This window comes from Lathyrus oleraceus, chromosome 6 (assembly GCF_024323335.1).
Source record: "Lathyrus oleraceus cultivar Zhongwan6 chromosome 6, CAAS_Psat_ZW6_1.0, whole genome shotgun sequence".
In the NCBI taxonomy this organism is placed as follows: Eukaryota; Viridiplantae; Streptophyta; class Magnoliopsida; order Fabales; family Fabaceae; genus Lathyrus; species Lathyrus oleraceus.
In genome coordinates this window covers 125,064,761-125,083,686 of record NC_066584.1, presented here as the reverse complement: position 1 = coordinate 125,083,686, position 18,926 = coordinate 125,064,761, and the positions used below count along the sequence as shown (strand labels likewise).

Below are 18,926 nucleotides of genomic sequence, written 5' to 3'. Positions count from 1 at the left end.
TGCTGATACCTTCCCTTTTCATAACACACCCTCGTACCTTTAGAATCTTCCCCCCTTTTGCTTAGCTTAAGTTTAATATTTCTAGATTTGCATATGCATATTGGGTTTATTTTTGAATCTTTTCCCCTTCCCTTGGATAAATTAAAGTTTGGTGGTGATATTTTGATTCATGAGTCAAGTCCAATCAATAGCTTGGTCTCCGATTCTTCACTGCGACAGAAATGGCAACTTCATTGGGGAGTGGAATATTAAGTGGGTGATACCTAACTTGTTTATATGTGTTTATTATTATTTGTTTCTATGTTTTCTTGGGTTTCATTATGAATATCTATAAGTGGTGAGGAAATCCTAACCCGGATTAGAGAATACACATAAGATAGGATGGTGGTATAATCAAAGTTGCATGTCTGGAGTAATCATAAGCATGATTAACATATGATATAACCCCGCTCAGTGGAGACTCCTTTGATGGTAATATTTGTTGTTACGAGTAAATCGTAGTGGAATTATTATCTTCGATCTAGGAGTCTAAGAAACTGAGGACTTTTAGAACCCTTTCAACCCCTCTAAGCCTTTTTAGGATGTAGTGCGGAGATTATTTAGGTGTAAGATCAGAGTTAATTGTTACACGATGCTACACTCAGACGAGTTTCTCTTGAGAATATTATTGGTCTGCGAGCAAGTTGTTAAACCGATAATATCCGAAAGATGGATCTATGACTCTGGGGACCACTTTAGAACCTTATTATACAGGTACAAAATAAATATATTAGTTCATACATTGTGGGATGGTTAAACCCTTGGCTCCATGCTTAATATCAAAACTCTAAACTTGTATTTGTGAAACATTCTTTCATGCATTTATGCATCCATAAAAAACTTTTTTGCATAAAAACCAAGAAACTCAATAGTTTTCTTTTGCAAATATCGATAGGTAAAATGGAACTTGGAAGGAGGAATACCAAGAAATACACTTTCAAATGTCCTAACTTAACAGAGTTGAAGAAGCTTGGTTCTATGATAGTTAGTCCAGAGGATTTCACAACTCAGTATGGAAGACTTATGGGTATCTTGAAGACCAAGGTTGAAGATGGAGTTCTCAACACACTAGTACAATTTTATGATCCACTCTACCATTGCTTCACATTTCCAGACTACCAACTTATGCCTACTCTAGAAGAATACTCTTATTGGTTTGGTTTGCCAGTTTCTAACAAAATTACCATTCAGTGGTTCAGAGAAGACCCCTACATCAACAGCTATTGCAGAAGCATTTCACCTAGAAACGTCTATTGTGAAGGACAACTTCAATAAAAAAGGAGGGATTCTAGGTCTAACCTCTAGATTCCTGTTGGAGAAAGCCTTTATCTTTGCAGAAGCAGATAGTAAAGATGCCTTTGAAGCCATTTTTGCTCTACTAATTTATGGAATTGTACTCTTCCGAAACATTGATGACTTCATGGATGTTAATGCTATACAAATCTTCTTAATTGGTAACCCAGTACCCACATTACTTGGAGATACCTACCATTCTATCCATCATAGGACTAAGAAAGGTGGTAGAACCATTCTTTGTTGTGCACCTCTCCTATATAAGTGGTTTATTTCTCACTTACCCAGATCCAGGCTCTTCAGGGAGAATCCACAGAAGCTCAGATGGTCTCAGAGGTTCATGACCATTGATCAAGAGAGTATACATTGGTATGACCCCTCCTATGATGTTGGAGTAATTATTGACAGTTGTGGTGAATTTCCTAATGTACCTCTGCTTGGTGTACATGGGGGAATTAACTACAACCATATCCTTGCCAGACGCCAGTTAGGATATCCTATGGTGGATAAACCCGATAACCTTTTGTTGTCGGGTTTCTTTTACCTCAATGAAGAAGAGAGTTCCGGTCTGAAGGAAAGAATCATACATGCTTGGCACAACATTCACAGGAAAGGAAAAGACCGATTAGGAAGAAAGAATTGTGTTGCTTTTGAGCCTTACACCCAATGGGTTTGTGCTAGAGCCAGTGAATTTAAGATGCCCTATGCTCTTGAGAAACCTTCATTCCCTTTTGCTATAACATCATCATCCACCATTCCTATTGAGAATAGGGAAGAGTTTCAAGAAGTTTTGGATAGGTTGAAATTGGAAAGAGACACTTGGAAAGGCAAGTACCATGGCTTGAATGATAAGAATATGAAGATGGAGCAGCAACTAAAGGAGAAGGATGATTTGATTGAGATCTTGGAACAACAAGCTGTGAAGAAACATGAGGAACAAGAAGGTTTACTTCTCTCTAAAGTCCGGCCATTTCATGAGTACTCCAGCATACCTCCCACCTCAGGTGCTTGGAAGGGAATCATCGACAAGGTTACGATCGAGAATGCTCAGCTAAAGAGGCAAAAAAGGAAGCATCAGCTAGCAGCAGGACCTTCTACATATGAGATTCCTTAGGACTAATAGAATTAGTTGTTTTCCTCTTGTATTGTTTAGGAATGTTGAAATTGTATTTCACCCTTTGTAATCCCTCAATTGTTTAATAAAAAGAGGTTTTTGTTCAGCTTATACCAAATTTTGTCTCTATAAGATTTGCAATAAATTATGGAGTTTCTTAAAAATTAAAACTCATATTTTGCATATGCATATCATGCATCATTCAAGCATAAGTTCCTGCATTTCAAGAAACTTACACGTGTCTTCTCCCTCCAATAGTCAAACTGAATCACTAGTATAATACTCGAGCCAGTCACCGGAGAAGGATGAGTTAGCTTGAACAAGAAAACCAAGAGCTCAGGGAGGAAGTAATCACCTTGAAAGACAGTTTGGAAAGGCTTACTGCTATGATGGACACTTTGGTGGCTGCTCAGAATCAGTCATCAAACAATTCTCAAGATCCATTGCAACGAACATCAATCTCTGAGAACGTCTCGACGCCTATTCCAGTGGCGGCCGTCAATGATCAACAATATCACATGCCACCTGGTTTCCCTTGGGGCATGCCTCACGGTTATATGCCAACAGGATACCTCCCTCAAAACGTTGAAGCTCCAGTAGTGATTGTTGTGATGTCTGTACCTCCTTTTGTGGTGCATACAACTCCTTATAATGAAGAAAACATTTTTCGCGCTGCTCCAAGCGAAGTTGTGGGAGTAGATGAAAGGTTAGAGGGATTTCAAGATCAGTTCTTAGAAATGCAAAGGGAAATCAACACTCTTCTAGGTAAGGATCTTTTTGGCAAGACCGCTTCCGAACTCTGCTTGGTTCCTAATGTTCAAATTCCGCCTAAATTCAAAGTACCAGACTTCGAGAAATACAAAGGAAATTCAGGTCCTCCAAGTCATTTGGTTATGTATGCTAGGAAGATGTCCACTCAAACTGACAACCATCAGCTTCTGATCCACTACTTTCAAGACAATTTAACTGGTGCCGCTCTTAAGTGGTACATGGGCTTGGATGGTGCAAAGATTCATACTTTCAATGACCTTGGTGAAGCTTTTGTTCATCAATACAAATATAATGTAGATATGGCTCCAGACAGAGATCAACTCTGGGCCATGTCTCAGAAAGACGAAGAGAGTTTCAAGCAATATGCTCAAAGGTGGCGTAAAATTGCTGCACAAATTTTCCCTCCACTTGAAGAGAAAGAGATGACTAAAATCTTTTTGAAAACTCTGAGTTCATTCTACTATGACCGCATGATCGCCAGTGCACCCAGTGATTTCACCGAGATGGTAAACATGGGCATGCGACTTGAGGAAGCAGTCCGAGAGGGACGTTTGACTAAGGAAGCTGGCGCTTCTAGTCATGTTAAGAAATTCGCCAATAATTTCTCCAAAAAGAAAGAATCAGATGTTAGTGTCGTTTCATATGGCAGACAAAGAAGAAAGTATCAACATGTTGCAGTCGTTTCACCAATCATTAGTACATCAATGGTAGCGCCAATTTATCAGCCACAGTTCTCGCATCAACATCAACAACATTATCCTCAACAACATCAGCAACAGCAACATGTTCAGCAACAACCACCAAATCAACAACATCAACAACCTCCACAACAGGCTCGCTCTCAATTCAACAATCAAAATCATATTCAAAAGAGGCCACAATTTGATCTTATCCCAATGTCCTATGCAGAATTATTTCCTGCACTGCTAGCTAAAAATCATGTCCAGACAAGGTCTCCACCACATGTGCCAAAGGACCTTCCCTATTGGTACAAGGCAGATCAATTTTGTGCTTACCATCAAGGGGCACTAGGACATAGCATTGAAAACTATTTTGGTCTAAAGTCAGATGTTCAGAGGCTCATCAAGAGTGGTATCCTTTCATTTAAGGACGTAAACCCCAATGTTCAAGTTAATCCTCTACCGCAACATGGTTCAGCCTTAGTTAACATGGTATATGGTTGCCCGGGAAGTTTCTGGATCTATGATGTATGATTATTGAGAGAGAACTTAGTAAAGAAACACGCCAGATATAGAAAGAATGGTTTTGTGCCTCCACATAACTATGTCTCTTGTAGGGTTTGTTCTAGGAACTCTCAAGGATGCCTAACTGTTGTAACAGATCTCCAGGATCAAATGGACCAAGGTTACATTGAAGCCTACCAAGACAGAGATTATAATCAAGTCAATATGGTCAATAGTGACAATGAAGTGAATGTCATAGTTCCTCAGTTCAATGACTCTGAGCCTATACAGATTACTTATGACAGTCGGAAGACTTCTATGACTCCTCTAGTCATTAACTTACCGGGCCCAGTTCCCTACCAATCTGATAAAGTTGTTCCTTACAAGTACAATGCTACAATGACTGAGAATGGAAAGGATGTTCCTCTACCCTCCATTGTTAACGTCGCTGATGTAAGCAGAGTCATAAGGAGTGGGCGTATATTTGCAAAAAGGACCGAGGATGTCGCTGCAGGAAAGCATGCTTATGTTGAGGTCCCTTTTGAACCGGTTGGCCAATCTGATAACATGAATCCGAAAAGTGATGATGATGAGGTGTTGAAGCTCATCAGAAAAAGTGAATAAAATATGGTGGTACAATTACTGCATACACCTTCTAAGATATTTGTGTTATCTTTGTTAATGAACTCTGAGGCTCACCGTGAAGCTTTGCAGAAAGTCTTAGAACAAGCCTATGTAGACCATGATGTGACGGTTGAACAATTTGATGGTATCATCACTAACATCACGGCCTACAACAACTTGAGTTTCAGTAATGAAGAGCTCCCCGAAGAAGGAAGAAATCATAACATGGCACTAAATATCTCAATAAACTGTATGAATGACTCTTTGTCAAGTGTGTTAGTGGATACAGGCTCGTCTCTCAATGTCATGTCGAATTCGACACTTTCCGGACTTTCTTTTCAAGGTGCTCCTATGAGGAGTAGCGGGATTATTGTCAAAGCTTTTGATGGTTCCAGAGAAACAGTCATTGGGGAAGTTAACCTTCCTATGACCATCGGACCTCATACTTTCCAGATAACATTCCAGGTGATGGACATAGAAGCTGCATATAGTTGTTTATTGGGACGACCTTGGATCCATGAAGCTGGGGAAGTCACTTCCACTATGAATCAGAAGCTTAAATTTGTGAAGAACAGGAAGCTAGTGACAGTCTGTAGGGAGAAAACACTGGTTGTGAGTCACTTATCATCTTTCTCTTATCTTGAACCTGAAGAAGCTGTCGGAACTAAATTCCAAGCCCTTTCTTTGATTGACAAAGATGTCAAGAGAGAAGTATCCATCTCTTCATTCAAGGATGCACAACGGCTAGTAAATGATGGTATAACCGATGGTTGGGGAACAGTTTTAGATCTCCCAGAAAACAAACACCGAGAGGGTTTAGGCTTTTCTCCTACTTCCAAGAAGATTGCAGAAGGAAGTAGATCTAATCGTTCAATCAAAGAAACTTTCCATAGTGGAGGGTTCATCAATCCCACTTTGCCAGAAGTTAGTATCGTCACTGAGGATAATGATTCAACATGGGAACCCTACTGCGACGATCCTGAATATGATCTTGAGGCAAAAGATGCATATGTGCCTTTCTACTTTCCTCATCATAAAGAACTTAAATACATCCCGGGGTCAGAAGACGAAGCAGCTGAAGCCAATGCCATTGTTGAAGACAATCCTAAAGATGTTACGGCCGACTTTGTATCTCGCGGAATAATTCACCAAAATTGGACCTCTGTTGATGTTCTTGTTTTTGTTCACATTTCAAAGTAATATTTTGTTGTCTGTTTTGTTTTCAAAAAAAAAAATCCTTTCGTTATGCCTAAGGCGAAAATGACAATGTTTGGGCTTATGTTTCAAGAATTAAATCAATGAAAATGTTATTTTATTTCCATATTGTCGTCTTTATTGTTTTGCTATTTTTTCTGGAAAAATGGTAATCTAAAAAATAAAAAAACAAAAAAAAAACAAATACACACTTCCAGATAGCTGGACATGACTTCACACTTTTATCAGTTTCTAAAACAAGCATAAAATCACATGTGAAGATTAATTCATGACATATCCATTAAAACCAGTGACCCTATGCCCTCTTGCAACTTTGAATTCCCTGTGTACGAAGCGGAAGAAGAAGAAGAAAACATTCCAGATGAAATCTCTAGACTGCTCAAAAATGAAGAAAAGACCATTCAGCCATTCACAGAGCTGTAGCACCTCAAATTTGCACCTACCTTTTGTACATACATTTTCATATTAAGTCATTAACATAACATAGTCCACTGCATAGCATTGCATTGTCCATTGGCCCAAGTGCAAGTTCAACTGACAAATTAGGTCAAACTGGTCAGGAGATCAGTCAATCAAGCAAGCAAGTACATTTTCCTTTGAGACAAGGCCCTAGGGTTGGTCCAACATGTTCACGTGACCTAGGGGTCCTTTTGAACTTTTGAAGTGATTTGGTCAAGGATTGGGTGCTCAGAAGTCATCAGTCATTGTTCAGTCTACCAGAAACCCTAGAAAGTCAACTATGGTTAACTGTGGTCAACTGTGCCTGATTTTATAGATTTCAAGGTGGGAGATGGTTTGAAAGGGTTCATTCATGTCCATACAAGTCTCATTTGGCATTTCAAAGATCAAGATTGAAGAATTTGAAGTCAGACAAAAAGTTTCCAAAAATGGCAGGTGACCTGTAATTTTCAACTGCCAAAAATAGAAAGTTTTTCTCCTCAAATTTACATCATCATACAAGCTTCAAATGAAATTTTGTCCAACATGAAAGTTTAAGATCTTGCTCCCACCTTTCCAAAAAGTCCAAGAACACTCATTTCTCATTTATGGTTGGCAAGTTATGATCAAATCATTCTCAAAAATGTTTGAACTTCAAAGTGGCATATCTTCCAAACCATTTGGCCAAATTGGGTGGGATTTTTTGCTACAAGTCATATTTGATGTGCTCTATCCAAATCTTTCATCACAATTCACCAAAAATCTTTCATTCAAAATGACCTTTTTCCAAGTGCATGAATTAAAAGAGGGGTGAGTTGAAAAATGGACTTTCAAATAAAACATTTCCAACACTTTATACCATTTACAATTGTTCTGAAATCATGTTTGGAATTTGTTTAAGGCCCATTTCGTGCATATACATGCACCCCATGCAATTTGGAATGATTTTTAGCAAATGACCAAAACACTTCATTTAATCAAAATTGGATTACCACTTGATTAACCAAGCTTAGCAATGTTAATCCAAGTATATAGTGCATCATTTCTGGCTGAGAAACCCTAGCCACAACACAAAAACCAAAACAGAAAACTTCATATGCTCTCAAACCCTCATTTCCTCACTTGGAACTTTTTCTAAAAAACTGTCAAAGAACTCGTGTCCTTGAGCTTTGATTCACCATTCACAAACCTTCTTGGAGCCATTGCAAGCACCTTATCGCAACTGTAAGGCCTGTTTCTACCACTGTTGCATTGAGCCCTCTTCCATGGCAACTCGAATTTGAAGCTAGAAGTAAGGCAACTGGACTTTCAAAACTTATTCAATCATCATCTGGAGCATCATTGGACATCTGTTTCAGCTCATCATAGCCCAAAAACCACTATTCCATTTCTGTCTTCCAAACAAGGTAAATTTTCGACCCTAGCCTTTGATGAAATTATGATATGCTTCATGAAGATCTTGCTATGCTGATTATAATGCAACTTGAATCGCGGCAAATGGTTGATTATTGAGAAAGTTACATGGAATTTAAGTTGTGTTGTCAAATGTGTTTTTGCTTTGTTCTTCTTTGATAGCTTGCATTAGTGAAAAATAGGGTTGGATTTGTGTTGTACATGTTTGGACGGTTTGATTAGTGTACTCATTTGCCAAAACTGGAACAAAAGTTCATCACCATTGATGAACACGATGCACTGTAGCATGAAACCCTAAGAACATTGCCCAGATTTTCTTTTTGATCGTGTTTTGGTGTGTCTTTGCATGAAGTTACTGTGCCATTGCCATGAACCAATCAAGACGCAACATACCCTTAAGTGAAACGCAGAGTTTCATTTAAAGGACCAAATAATTACAACAATGCCATTCCCGTTTATTTAATTAGATTAATTCAATTTCTTTTGCAATTTTTATTTCATTTTGGCATGGTAACTTCAAAAATTTATAAGTTGTTCATTTCTAATCCAATTTTGATGGGATTTTTTGTGGAATTCTCCTTTTGATCTCTAGTTTTTTATGATGATTTTTACAGATTTTTTGCACGTGTGAATTTTAAAAGGTGCTAGGGTTTGTTCATGTTGTCCATTTTGTGTATGTCTTACCAAATTGCTTGTGAAATAATGATACTTTATCCAATGCTTCCCAAAAGTTTTGTGCTTAAACTAGACATGTTCATGGTGATTTTGGTGTAGAGTTTGTGATTTTATCATTGCTGGTTGTGGAGTTATGATTTTTTGAATAGGGGTGTGACAATTTGTGTCACACCATCCATGTCCAACTTCATGATTTTAATTACCTTGCCTAATGAACTCAAAATGGTCTGATTTTTTGCATGAAGAAACTTGTGCATGTTTAGAATATGTGTGAATGTTTCTGGAATTTTTGAATGCATTTCCTATTTGATTGATGATTTCTCCCCTGTTTGACCAAATTGTTGACTTTTGTGACACGTGATGCCATATGATTTGTGAAATTCTCATGCTTAATTGGATGGACTCGAAATTTGACATGTGCATTGTGAACATCTTGAAGTACATCATGGCTTTAGTCCCATTCATTTATCATGTGTTGGTTCTGTTTTATGATTAATTGAAGTTGGTGCATGTTTTGATGCTTTGAATGAGTATGCTTGAACTTGTTTTGCCTTTCTGAATTTAATTTCCCTACTTCCTTTGATCCAAGTGAGCTGAAATTTGGTATGCCTATCATGTTGTGGATGATGTTTGATCATGATTTATTTGAGGATTTTTTGGAATGTTTGTGATTGAATTTAAGTTGAGTCATTCTGTTGACTTCTTTGAGGTTCTATATGCCATGCTTTGACCTAATTTGCTTGTGAAATGATAATGATGAATGATGTGATTGTGAAACCACTTGGGTTTGCTTCTTGATTGATTTGTCTTGACTTTGGATACTTGTCCCTTGCTGTTTTAAACTTTTTGTCTCCTTTTGACCCTAGGCTTGTCCTAGTGGTCTTGTTGCTCATGTTTAAGCTTGTTGTTTCAGGTTAAGCAGCAAATGCTTCAAAGAGATTAATACAAGTTAATTGAGTTTGATGGTTTATCATGAACTAACTTGTGTGTTTTGTAGGTTGCTTAGCTCACTTGCTTTGAGCTTGTGCTTTGCACATCTGATTCACTGTGTTATCTGTTTGACTCTTATGCTGCTTGTTTTAACTTTGTGTCTGGTATACTAATTGTGTTTGACTGATTTCAGGTACTTTAGTTGCTATTAGTTCCTTGTGAACTTTGCTTTACTTTGCTTGATAAGCAATTTGCATTGAGGTATAATTTCCTTACTCCATGTAGTCTGGAAGACCTGGCCTGTTACTTGGCCAGGCACCTGTCTGAAGTCCTCCTTAAGAGGCAATGTTTGTGACTGTTTACTTTTGTCCTTGCACATATTCAAAGACCTCCTAAGTGAAGAGGCAATTGGCAGAACCCAAGGGATGTGCAATTCATCCCCTGCTATTCTGTATGTCATCTGCTTTGCTCACACCACTGTGTTGATGCATTGCAGATACTAACCCAAGATCTTGTACAGTTGTACAGTTGAGTCAGTGTCAAATGTGTAGAAGGGTTCCCACTTTCTGAACCCACACATTCTTGTCTTGAGCTCTCCCAGGCCAAGGATAAGAGCTGTGAAGTCTCATCTTCACTCACCTTTCATCAGCTTCACCCTAACTCTCAATGTTAGGGTTAAGAGCTAACACTACCCAGTTACAGTGGTTTGTTTGTTGAGGTTGATATGACCCATCGACTAAAACCTAACCTTGATTGAGCCCATTTGATTGCATATAGTGTGTGCTATTCGTGCTTGTGTGTTTGCTTTAGCTTGCTTCCTGTGCAAATTAGGTTTAGTTTGGCTTGCTTCCTGTGCAAGTCATGTTTAGGATAGGCTTGCTTCCTGTGCAAGTTAGCTAGAAACCTGAACTTAGGGATGAATTTGCATGATAACATCTAGGCTCGAGTCGTAGTCTCCCTAGTTGTGTCTCCCTCTGTTGTCTGGTTAGGCTAGTCCTGTGTCCCTGCGTAGGGGAACTACGTCGCCCTGATCCTCATTCCAGATGAGGTACGTAGGCAGGAGATGAGCTGATCTCTCCGGGCGCCTTTTTTCTTTTTCAACCTTTGTGTTTCAACCTCCTTGTGTGTGTTCTGGTTCGGATGCTGATGTAAGTCCAGTAATTGGCATTCAGGCTCCGCGTTCGCCTTTGCCTGTGTTTGTTTGTGTGCGTGTCAGCCGAGCTACGAATGCTCTGATTCTTCTTCGTCCAAGAAGATACGTATGCATAGGATGCAATATCCTAGCGAGCATGTGTCGTTTCCCCAGTCCGAACTACTTCGACTCTGATGTCTATGCCTGATAGACTAAGTAGGCCCAGGATGCGATATCCTGCCGAGTTAGTTTCAGTCTTGTCTGTTTTCTTGTGTCTCTTTCAGCCTGTATAGATGTTTGTGAGCAGTGTTTTAGCAACCATTTTCCTTCCTTTTGTGCGTGGATCCCGTCGAGTACGACGGATGCGTAGGGGTGCTAATACCTTCCCTTCGCATAACCGACTCCCGATCCCATTCTCTTTGGTCGCGAGACCATGCTTTTTCCAGGTTTACTCTGAGCGTTTCCTTTCCCTCTTTTGGGATAAATAACGCACGGTGGCGGCTCTGTTGTTCTTGTTTCCCGCCGGTTTTTCGCGTAATGCGACAGCTGGCGACTCTGCTAGGGACATAGAGAAGTTGACCTGTGCTGGTCCATCTTCCCTAAGCGAGTCTCTCCTAGCGCTCTCTAGTTTAGGGTTTTGGTTGCTGTTTGCTGTTTTGTTATTGCATTCATTATTTATTGTTTGCATTTATGTTTGCACTTATGTTCGCATTCATGCACATTCATTATTTATCTGGCTGGCTGGTTGTCTGTTTCTCTTTGTTGGGGTGGGATTTACTTGAGGTAAAAGGCCCAATACCCAGGCCGTGAGTGAAATCTAGGATGCTTAGGAATAGAGTGATTCATGGGAAGCGGGTGGTATTGCGCCACTTAGCGGAACATTGATATCACGAGCAGTTCAGACCCTGGTGGGATATTGTCGTTACATACTTCAGGTGTGTATATGATGATATTCTGTGAAAGGTTATTTATGATGCGTTTCTCTCGACCTTACCCTGGCCTAGACGACACCCGTGAGTGGGGAAGGGTTTGATCATTATTACAGGTACCGTTGGTGACTTGTGGTCCTGTTGGTGACTTTGGGTTCAGATGACCGTTTCTCAGTTGACTTTGGGTTTCAAGTAGATTTGGGATTCTGAGTTTAGACCGAAGCTTCGACCTTGTGTTCAGAGATGCACGACCAGCCAGTTGTGTCTGCATCATTTGCATCATAGCATGTTTATTTTCAAAAAAATACGCAATATAAAAAAAAGGGAAAAAAAAGAAAAAAAAAAGAAAAAAAACTAATCTCTGCATGCATATCATTTCTCAGGTACATTCCAGAGCTTGTTCATTGATAGAGATGGCAACAGTCCCAGAGCCGAAGCGGAAGACTTGTTCCTACAGCTTTCATCGTGAGCCGTTGACTTCATTGATCGAGTTGAGTAGCCTGATAACCAGTGGTAACCAGAAGGGGTTTATTGACCAGTTTGGGGATGTTCTGACATTGTTGAAGATGGTGGTTGACCCGGTGCCGTTGCAGACCCTTCTTCAGTTCTACGACCCGGAGCTTAGATGTTTCACTTTCCAAGATTATCAGTTGGCACCTACTCTCGAGGAGTATTCTATTCTGTTGAGTGTCCCAATTCAGCATCAGGTTCCTTTTTTGGACGTACCGAAGGAAGTTGACTTCAGAGTTGTTGCCAGAGCTCTCCAGTTGAGTGTCAAAGAAGTCTGTGATAACTGGAAGCCCAGTGGGGATGTTGTGGGTCTGCCATTGAAGTTTCTGCTGAGAGTTGCCAGAGGAGAAGCGGAGAAGGGTAATTGGGAAGCTTTTCATGCTCAGCTTGCTGTTATGATCTATGGGATCGTCCTATTCCCAAGCATGCCCAATTTTGTCGACTATGCTGCGGTCTGTATCTTCATTGGAAGGAATCCAGTTCCTACTCTTTTAGCTGACACTTACTATGCTATTCACAGTAGGCATGGTAAGGGTGGAGCTATCAGATGTTGTCTACCTCTCTTGCTCAGATGGTTCATGTCCCTTCTGCCAGCCAGTGGACCCTTTGTGGATGCTCAGAGCACTCATAAGTGGACTCAGAGGGTCATGTCGCTTACCTCCTATGATATCAGATGGCAATCTTACCAGATGGACGTGCGGGATGTTATTATGAGCTGTGGAGAATTTCGGAATGTGCCACTCGTGGGGACCAAAGGTTGCATAAATTATAATCCAGTTCTTTCTCTTCGTCAGTTAGGGTTTGTAATGAAGGGAAGACCACTTGAGGCTGAGGTAGCTGAAAGTGTGTATTTTGAGAAGCAGAGTGACCCGGCTAGATTGGAGCAGATAGGAAGAGCTTGGAGGTCTGTTGGAGTTAAGGATGGAGCTGTTTTAGGGAAGAAGTTTGCCATTGCTATGCCTGATTACACTGGTTGGGTAAAGAAGAGAGTGGAAACTTTGTTGCTACCCTATGATAGAATGGAGCCGTTGCAGGAGCAACCACCTTTGATCCTTGCTGAGAGTGTGCCTGCTGAGCACTATAAACAAGCCTTGATGGAGAATCGCCGATTGAGAGAGAAGGAGCAAGATACCCAGATGGAGCTCTACAAAGCCAAAGCTGATAGGTTGCACTTGGCCCATCAACTCAGGGAAGTGCAAGGAGAAGATGCTAGCAGAGTAAGAAGCAAGAAGAGATCTTACGAAGAGATGGAATCCATGTTGGATACAGAACATCGGGAGTGTTTGAGGCTGCAGAGAACTGAAGCCAGCTACCAAAAGAAGATCAGAGACCTAGAGAAGCAACTCAGATACAAAGACATCCAGTTGAAGAAAGAGGTAGATTTGAGGCGGACATCAGAGGAATACCTTGGAGGAGAAGTTATGGAGCTTAGAAGACAATTGAAGGAGAATATCACCCCTCTACCAGAATGTTCAGAATGCACACTGTTGATAGACCAGTGCCAGTACCTGAAGACTCTCATTCCGGAAGACCGTTTGTCTTAGCGTGTACCTTTGATGTTTATGTTGAGAATCACCTCCAGGCTTGTTGGATGGGATTCGTGGTTGTACTCCGTTTATTCGAATATGTGTTGACTTGGTTGTATGATCTTTTTGTTCTTATTTATAGATAAGGTTGTTGGTGTTTCCTGTTGTTCTCATTTACCTTGTATTTTGTTGTTCTCCTGTTGCTGCAGGTTGCCATCTTTTGAGGATGAATCGGGCTCTTTGAATGCTTGAGAAATGAGCATATCATGTGCATCATACACATCATTAACATCATACTCATCTCATTTGCATAACAGGTGTTCTTGTGCCGACTTCTCACTTTGGTTCCTGTGTTTAGGCAGGATAGCTGATCAAAGACCGCATCGCTACTCAACGAGACTCAACCATCAAAGGAACATGGATCAGGTGCAAGCTGAGTTAGCAGAGATGAGGGCTAACATGGCCCAGTTCATGCATATGATGCAAGGGGTTGCACAAGGACAAGAAGAACTCCGAGCTCTAGTTCAGAGGCAAGAAGCTGTAATTCCACCGCCTAACCAAGCCCTGCCAGAGGGAGGCCCGATCAATGACAACCCTACTGCTGCTGTTCCCATCAACAACTATGATGTAGGGGATGAATTAAGAGGTATTCGAGTCAACGGTCAACCGATTGCTCCGGAGACCGCCAATGCCAGAGTAGTCCGTGCTCCGGCCCGTAATCAGGCTCCGATGGTGGACAGACAAGAGGATATCTTTACTATGCTCAGTGAAGACGAAGACGTTCTGGGAAGGGTTGATGAGAGAGATCGTAAGGTTGATGCCCTTGCTGAGAAAATCCGGGCTATGGAGTGTCAAAATTCTCTCGGCTTTGACGTAACTAATATGGGGTTAGTGGAAGGCTTGAGAATCCCGTATAAGTTCAAAGCACCCATTTTTGACAAATACAACGGCACTTCTTGCCCTCGCACTCATGTGCAGGCATACTATCGAAAGATCTCGGCGTATACTGACGACGAGAAGATGTGGATGTACTTTTTCCAAGATAGCCTATCTGGGGCATCTTTGGACTGGTATATGGAGTTAAAAAGAGATTCGATCAGATGCTGGAGGGATTTGGGAGAAGCGTTCCTCAGACAATATAAGCATAACATGGATATGGCACCTAGCCGGACTCAGCTGCAGAGTCTGTGCCAGAAAAACAACGAGAGCTTTAAAGAGTACGCCCAGAGATGGCGTGAGCTTGCTGCGAGAGTCAACCCCCTATGCTGGAAAGGGAGTTGACAGACATGTTCATCGGCACTCTTCAGGGTGTGTTTATGGACCGGATGGGAAGCTGCCCATTCGGTAGTTTTTCTGATGTCGTCATCTGTGGCGAGAGAACTGAAAGTCTGATCAAGGCCGACAAAATTCAAGATGTGGGTTCTTCTTCATCGTCAAAGAAACCTTTCTCTGGGGCACCTCGCCGTAGAGAAGGTGAAACCAATGCTGTACAACACCAAGGGAAGGTGTACAAAGGAAGTGTAAATAGAGATCAGTATCGCCCGGTTGCTGCAGTGACCATTCCTGCACCTCAACCTCGTCAACAACAACAACAAAGAGTTCAACAACCACAACAACAACAACAGCAACAACGTCCGTATCAGCCCAGACAAAGAATGCCTGATCGACGTTTTGATCCTCTACCAATGTCGTACGCCGAACTGTTACCCGAACTACTCAGGTTGGGGTTTGTAGAGTTGCGTACAATGGCTCCACCCACAGTATTGCCTCCTGGATACGACGTCCGTTGTGACTTTCACTCCGGGGCACCAGGGCACCATACTGAAAAATGCCGGGCTTTCCAACACAAAGTCCAAGATTTGATCGATTCCAAGGCGATCAATTTCTCTCCGGTACCCAACGTTGTGAACAATCCTATGCCTCAGCATGGTGGGCATAGGGTAAACAATATTGAAGGGGAAGCTGAAGATCTGGTTGCTAATGTTGATGATGTTCAGACTCATCTGCTGGTGGTAAAGGGCCGTCTGCTGAATGGGGGTGTCTACCCGGGCTGTGGCGAAGACTGTTTAGGCTGTGCTGAAGCTGATAATGGTTGTGACCAGTTGAGGACTGGTATTCAAAAGCTGATCGACGAGGGTTGTGTCCAGTTCAGTCGGGTTGTCGAAGATAATGGGTCAGTGGCGACTGTCACCATCTACTTTAAACCGTCTGAAGGACGTGGACAAGGGGTTGTTAGTACATCTGCAACAGGTGGTACCCCAGTTACCACTTCTGCTCCGGTAACCATCAATGCTCCAACTACTATCGTGGCGTCTGGAAGAAGACCAGTTGAGAATAGTAGGGCCGTGCCATGGAGTTACAATAATGCCTACCGCAGCAACAGATGGGCTGATAATCAGACGAGGCCAGTAAGTCAAGCGCCTGTGACGATCAGTGCACCCAGTAGAACTCCGGCCGTTGTAAGTCCAGTTATGGACAATGTTGGTGGTCCGGGCGGTTTTACTAGAAGCGGACGACTGTTTGCGCCTCAACCGTTGAGGGATGCCAATGCTGAGGCATCTGCTAGATCGAAGGGCAAACAGGTCGTGGTTGACGAGGAACCGACTCAGAAGAAAGCTGAGGGTTCATTTGAAAAGGACGTGGAGGAATTTATGAAGATTATAAAGAAGAGTGACTACAAGATCGTAGATCAGCTCAATCAGACTCCGTCCAAAATTTCAATTCTCTCTTTGCTGCTGTGCTCTGAGGCACATTGTGATGCTTTGTTGAAGATGCTGAACATGGCATACGTACCGCAAGAGATTTCCGTCAACCAACTAGAGGGAGTGTTGGCCAACGTGAGCACCAGGCATGGTGTAGGTTTCACTGACCTAGACTTAACGCCTGAGGGTCACAATCATAACAAAGCCTTGCATATCACTATGGAATGTAAGGGGGCAGTTTTGTCTCACGTGTTGGTCGACACCGGGTCGTCGTTGAATGTCTTACCAAAGCAGATTCTGAAGAAGATTGATGTTGAAGGAGTCGTGCTCACTCCCAGTGACCTTATTGTGCGCGCATTTGACGGATCCAAACGTTCTGTGTTTGGTGAAGTTACCTTGCCGGTGAAGATAGGTCCCGAGGTTTTCGACATCGTTTTTTATGTTATGGACATTCAACCCGCCTACAGCTGTCTGTTGGGGCGTCCGTGGATTCACGCAGCAGGAGCAGTCTCGTCAACTCTCCACCAAAAACTCAAGTATGTCTGGAACGGCCAAATTGTGACCGTGTGTGGTGAAGAAGAGATTCTGGTGAGTCACCTATCCTCGTTCAAGTATGTCGAGGTAGATGGCGAGATCCATGAAACGTTATGCCAGGCATTTGAGACCGTGGCTCTGGAAAAGGTAGCCTATGCTGATCAGAGGAAGCCGGGTGCTTCGATTGCTTCATACAAGCAAGCCAAGGAAGTGGTTGATTCCGGTAAAGCTGAGGGCTGGGGCAAGATGGTAGACTTGCCTATCAAGGAAGACAAATTCGGCATTGGTTTTGAGCCTCTCCCAGCAGAGCAGAGTGTGCAGACGGGTCTGAGTACCTTTACCAGCGCCGGGCTGATGAATCATGGCGACGTCTTTGCAACCGGTGGTGAAGACTGTGACAGTGACTGTGATCTGGACATCTGGGTTCGCCCGTGTGCCCCAGGGGAGTCTATCAACAACTGGACGGCTGAAGAAGTGGTCCAAGTTACTCTTCAGACAGAGTAATTTTCCTTTGTTTTTTCATTTTTGCATGAAAACCCTACGTTCTGCCCAAGACGTAGTGGTTCATTGTAGGGCCTCATCATGTTTTAATGATTATCATAAATAAAGGACGTTTTGCAATCAAATTTTGTGATCCCTGTCTTTCTATTTTTTGTTTTCACTTTTTCTAAAAAACAATAAAAATGGCAATGTTTTTGTTTTTCGTGACTTTATTGAACTTTTTTTTCTAAAACAAAACATTAAAACATGCAGAAGTGACCTTATGGCATCCACTATGAACAATCCTGTTATGCCTCATCATGATTTTGATAATCCCATCTACCAAGCTGAAGAGGAGAGTGAGGAAGACTGTGAACTCCCCGCAGAATTGGTCAGATTGCTGAAGCAGGAGGAAAGGGTTATCCAACCTCATCAGGAGGAGTTGGAGGTTGTTAATCTGGGTACTGAGGACGCCAGAAGAGAGATCAAGATTGGGGCTGCTTTAGAGGACTCTGTCAAGAGGAGGCTGATTGAGATGCTGAGAGAATATGTGGAAATATTCGCCTGGTCATATCAAGATATGCCTGGGTTGGATATAGACATTGTGGTGCATCGACTACCCCTCAGAGAAGAGTGTCCGTCGGTCAAGCAGAAGCTTCGCAGAACTAGTCCCGATATGGCTGTCAAGATCAAGGAAGAGGTTCAGAAGCAGTGGGATGCAGGTTTTCTGGCTGTTACCAGTTATCTACCGTGGGTAGCCAACATCGTTCCCGTGCCGAAGAAGGATGGCAAGGTCAGAATGTGTGTCGACTACCGGGATTTGAACAGAGCGAGTCCGAAAGACGATTTCCCATTACCTCACATCGATGTATTGGTGGATAATACGGCTCAATCCTCGGTATTCTCTTTCATGGACGGTTTTTCAGGCTATAATCAGATCAAGATGGCGCCGGAGGACATGGAAAAGACGACATTCATTACACCTTGGGGCACATTCTGCTATAAGGTGATGCCATTTGGGCTGAGGAATGCCGGTGCTACCTATCAGAGGGCAATGACGACTCTCTTTCATGACATGATGCACAAAGAGATTGAAGTGTACGTGGATGATATGATTGCGAAGTCGCAGACAGAAGAGGAGCACCTGGTTAATTTGCAGAAGTTGTTTGACAGATTGGTCAAGTTCAAGCTGAGGCTGAATCCGAACAAGTGTACGTTTGGGGTGAGATCCGGTAAGCTGTTAGGCTTCATTGTCAGTGAGAAAGGGATTGAGGTTGATCCAGCTAAAGTCAAAGTTATTCAAGAGATGCCTGAACCGAAAACGGAAAAGCAAGTCCGCGGGTTTTTAGGGAGGTTGAACTACATTGCAAGGTTCATATCTCACCTAACTGCCACGTGTGAACCAATTTTCAAATTG

The 18,926-nt window shown here is 42.1% G+C and overlaps 1 protein-coding gene across 1 annotated transcript; it reads left to right on the top strand.

Moving 5' to 3' along the window:
- The first annotated feature begins 939 nt into the window (after positions 1-939).
- On the top strand, positions 940-2,446 carry LOC127094371 (uncharacterized). Its single transcript, XM_051033211.1, has 2 exons — positions 940-1,110; positions 1,208-2,446. Exons 1-2 carry the CDS (start codon positions 940-942, stop codon positions 2,444-2,446), a joined length of 1,410 nt encoding a protein of 469 aa, XP_050889168.1.
- The last annotated feature ends 16,480 nt before the right edge of the window (positions 2,447-18,926 follow it).

What these genes read in the sequence shown, in the direction of transcription:
- LOC127094371 (XM_051033211.1), top strand. Translation starts at nt 940, where the DNA reads ATGGAACTTGGAAGGAGGAATACCAAGAAATACACTTTCAAATGTCCT. An exon ending in ATGGAGTTCTCAACACACTA is followed by an intron (nt 1,111 to 1,207) that starts GTACAATTTTAT and finishes TTGGTTTGCCAG; the next exon opens with TTTCTAACAAAATTACCATT.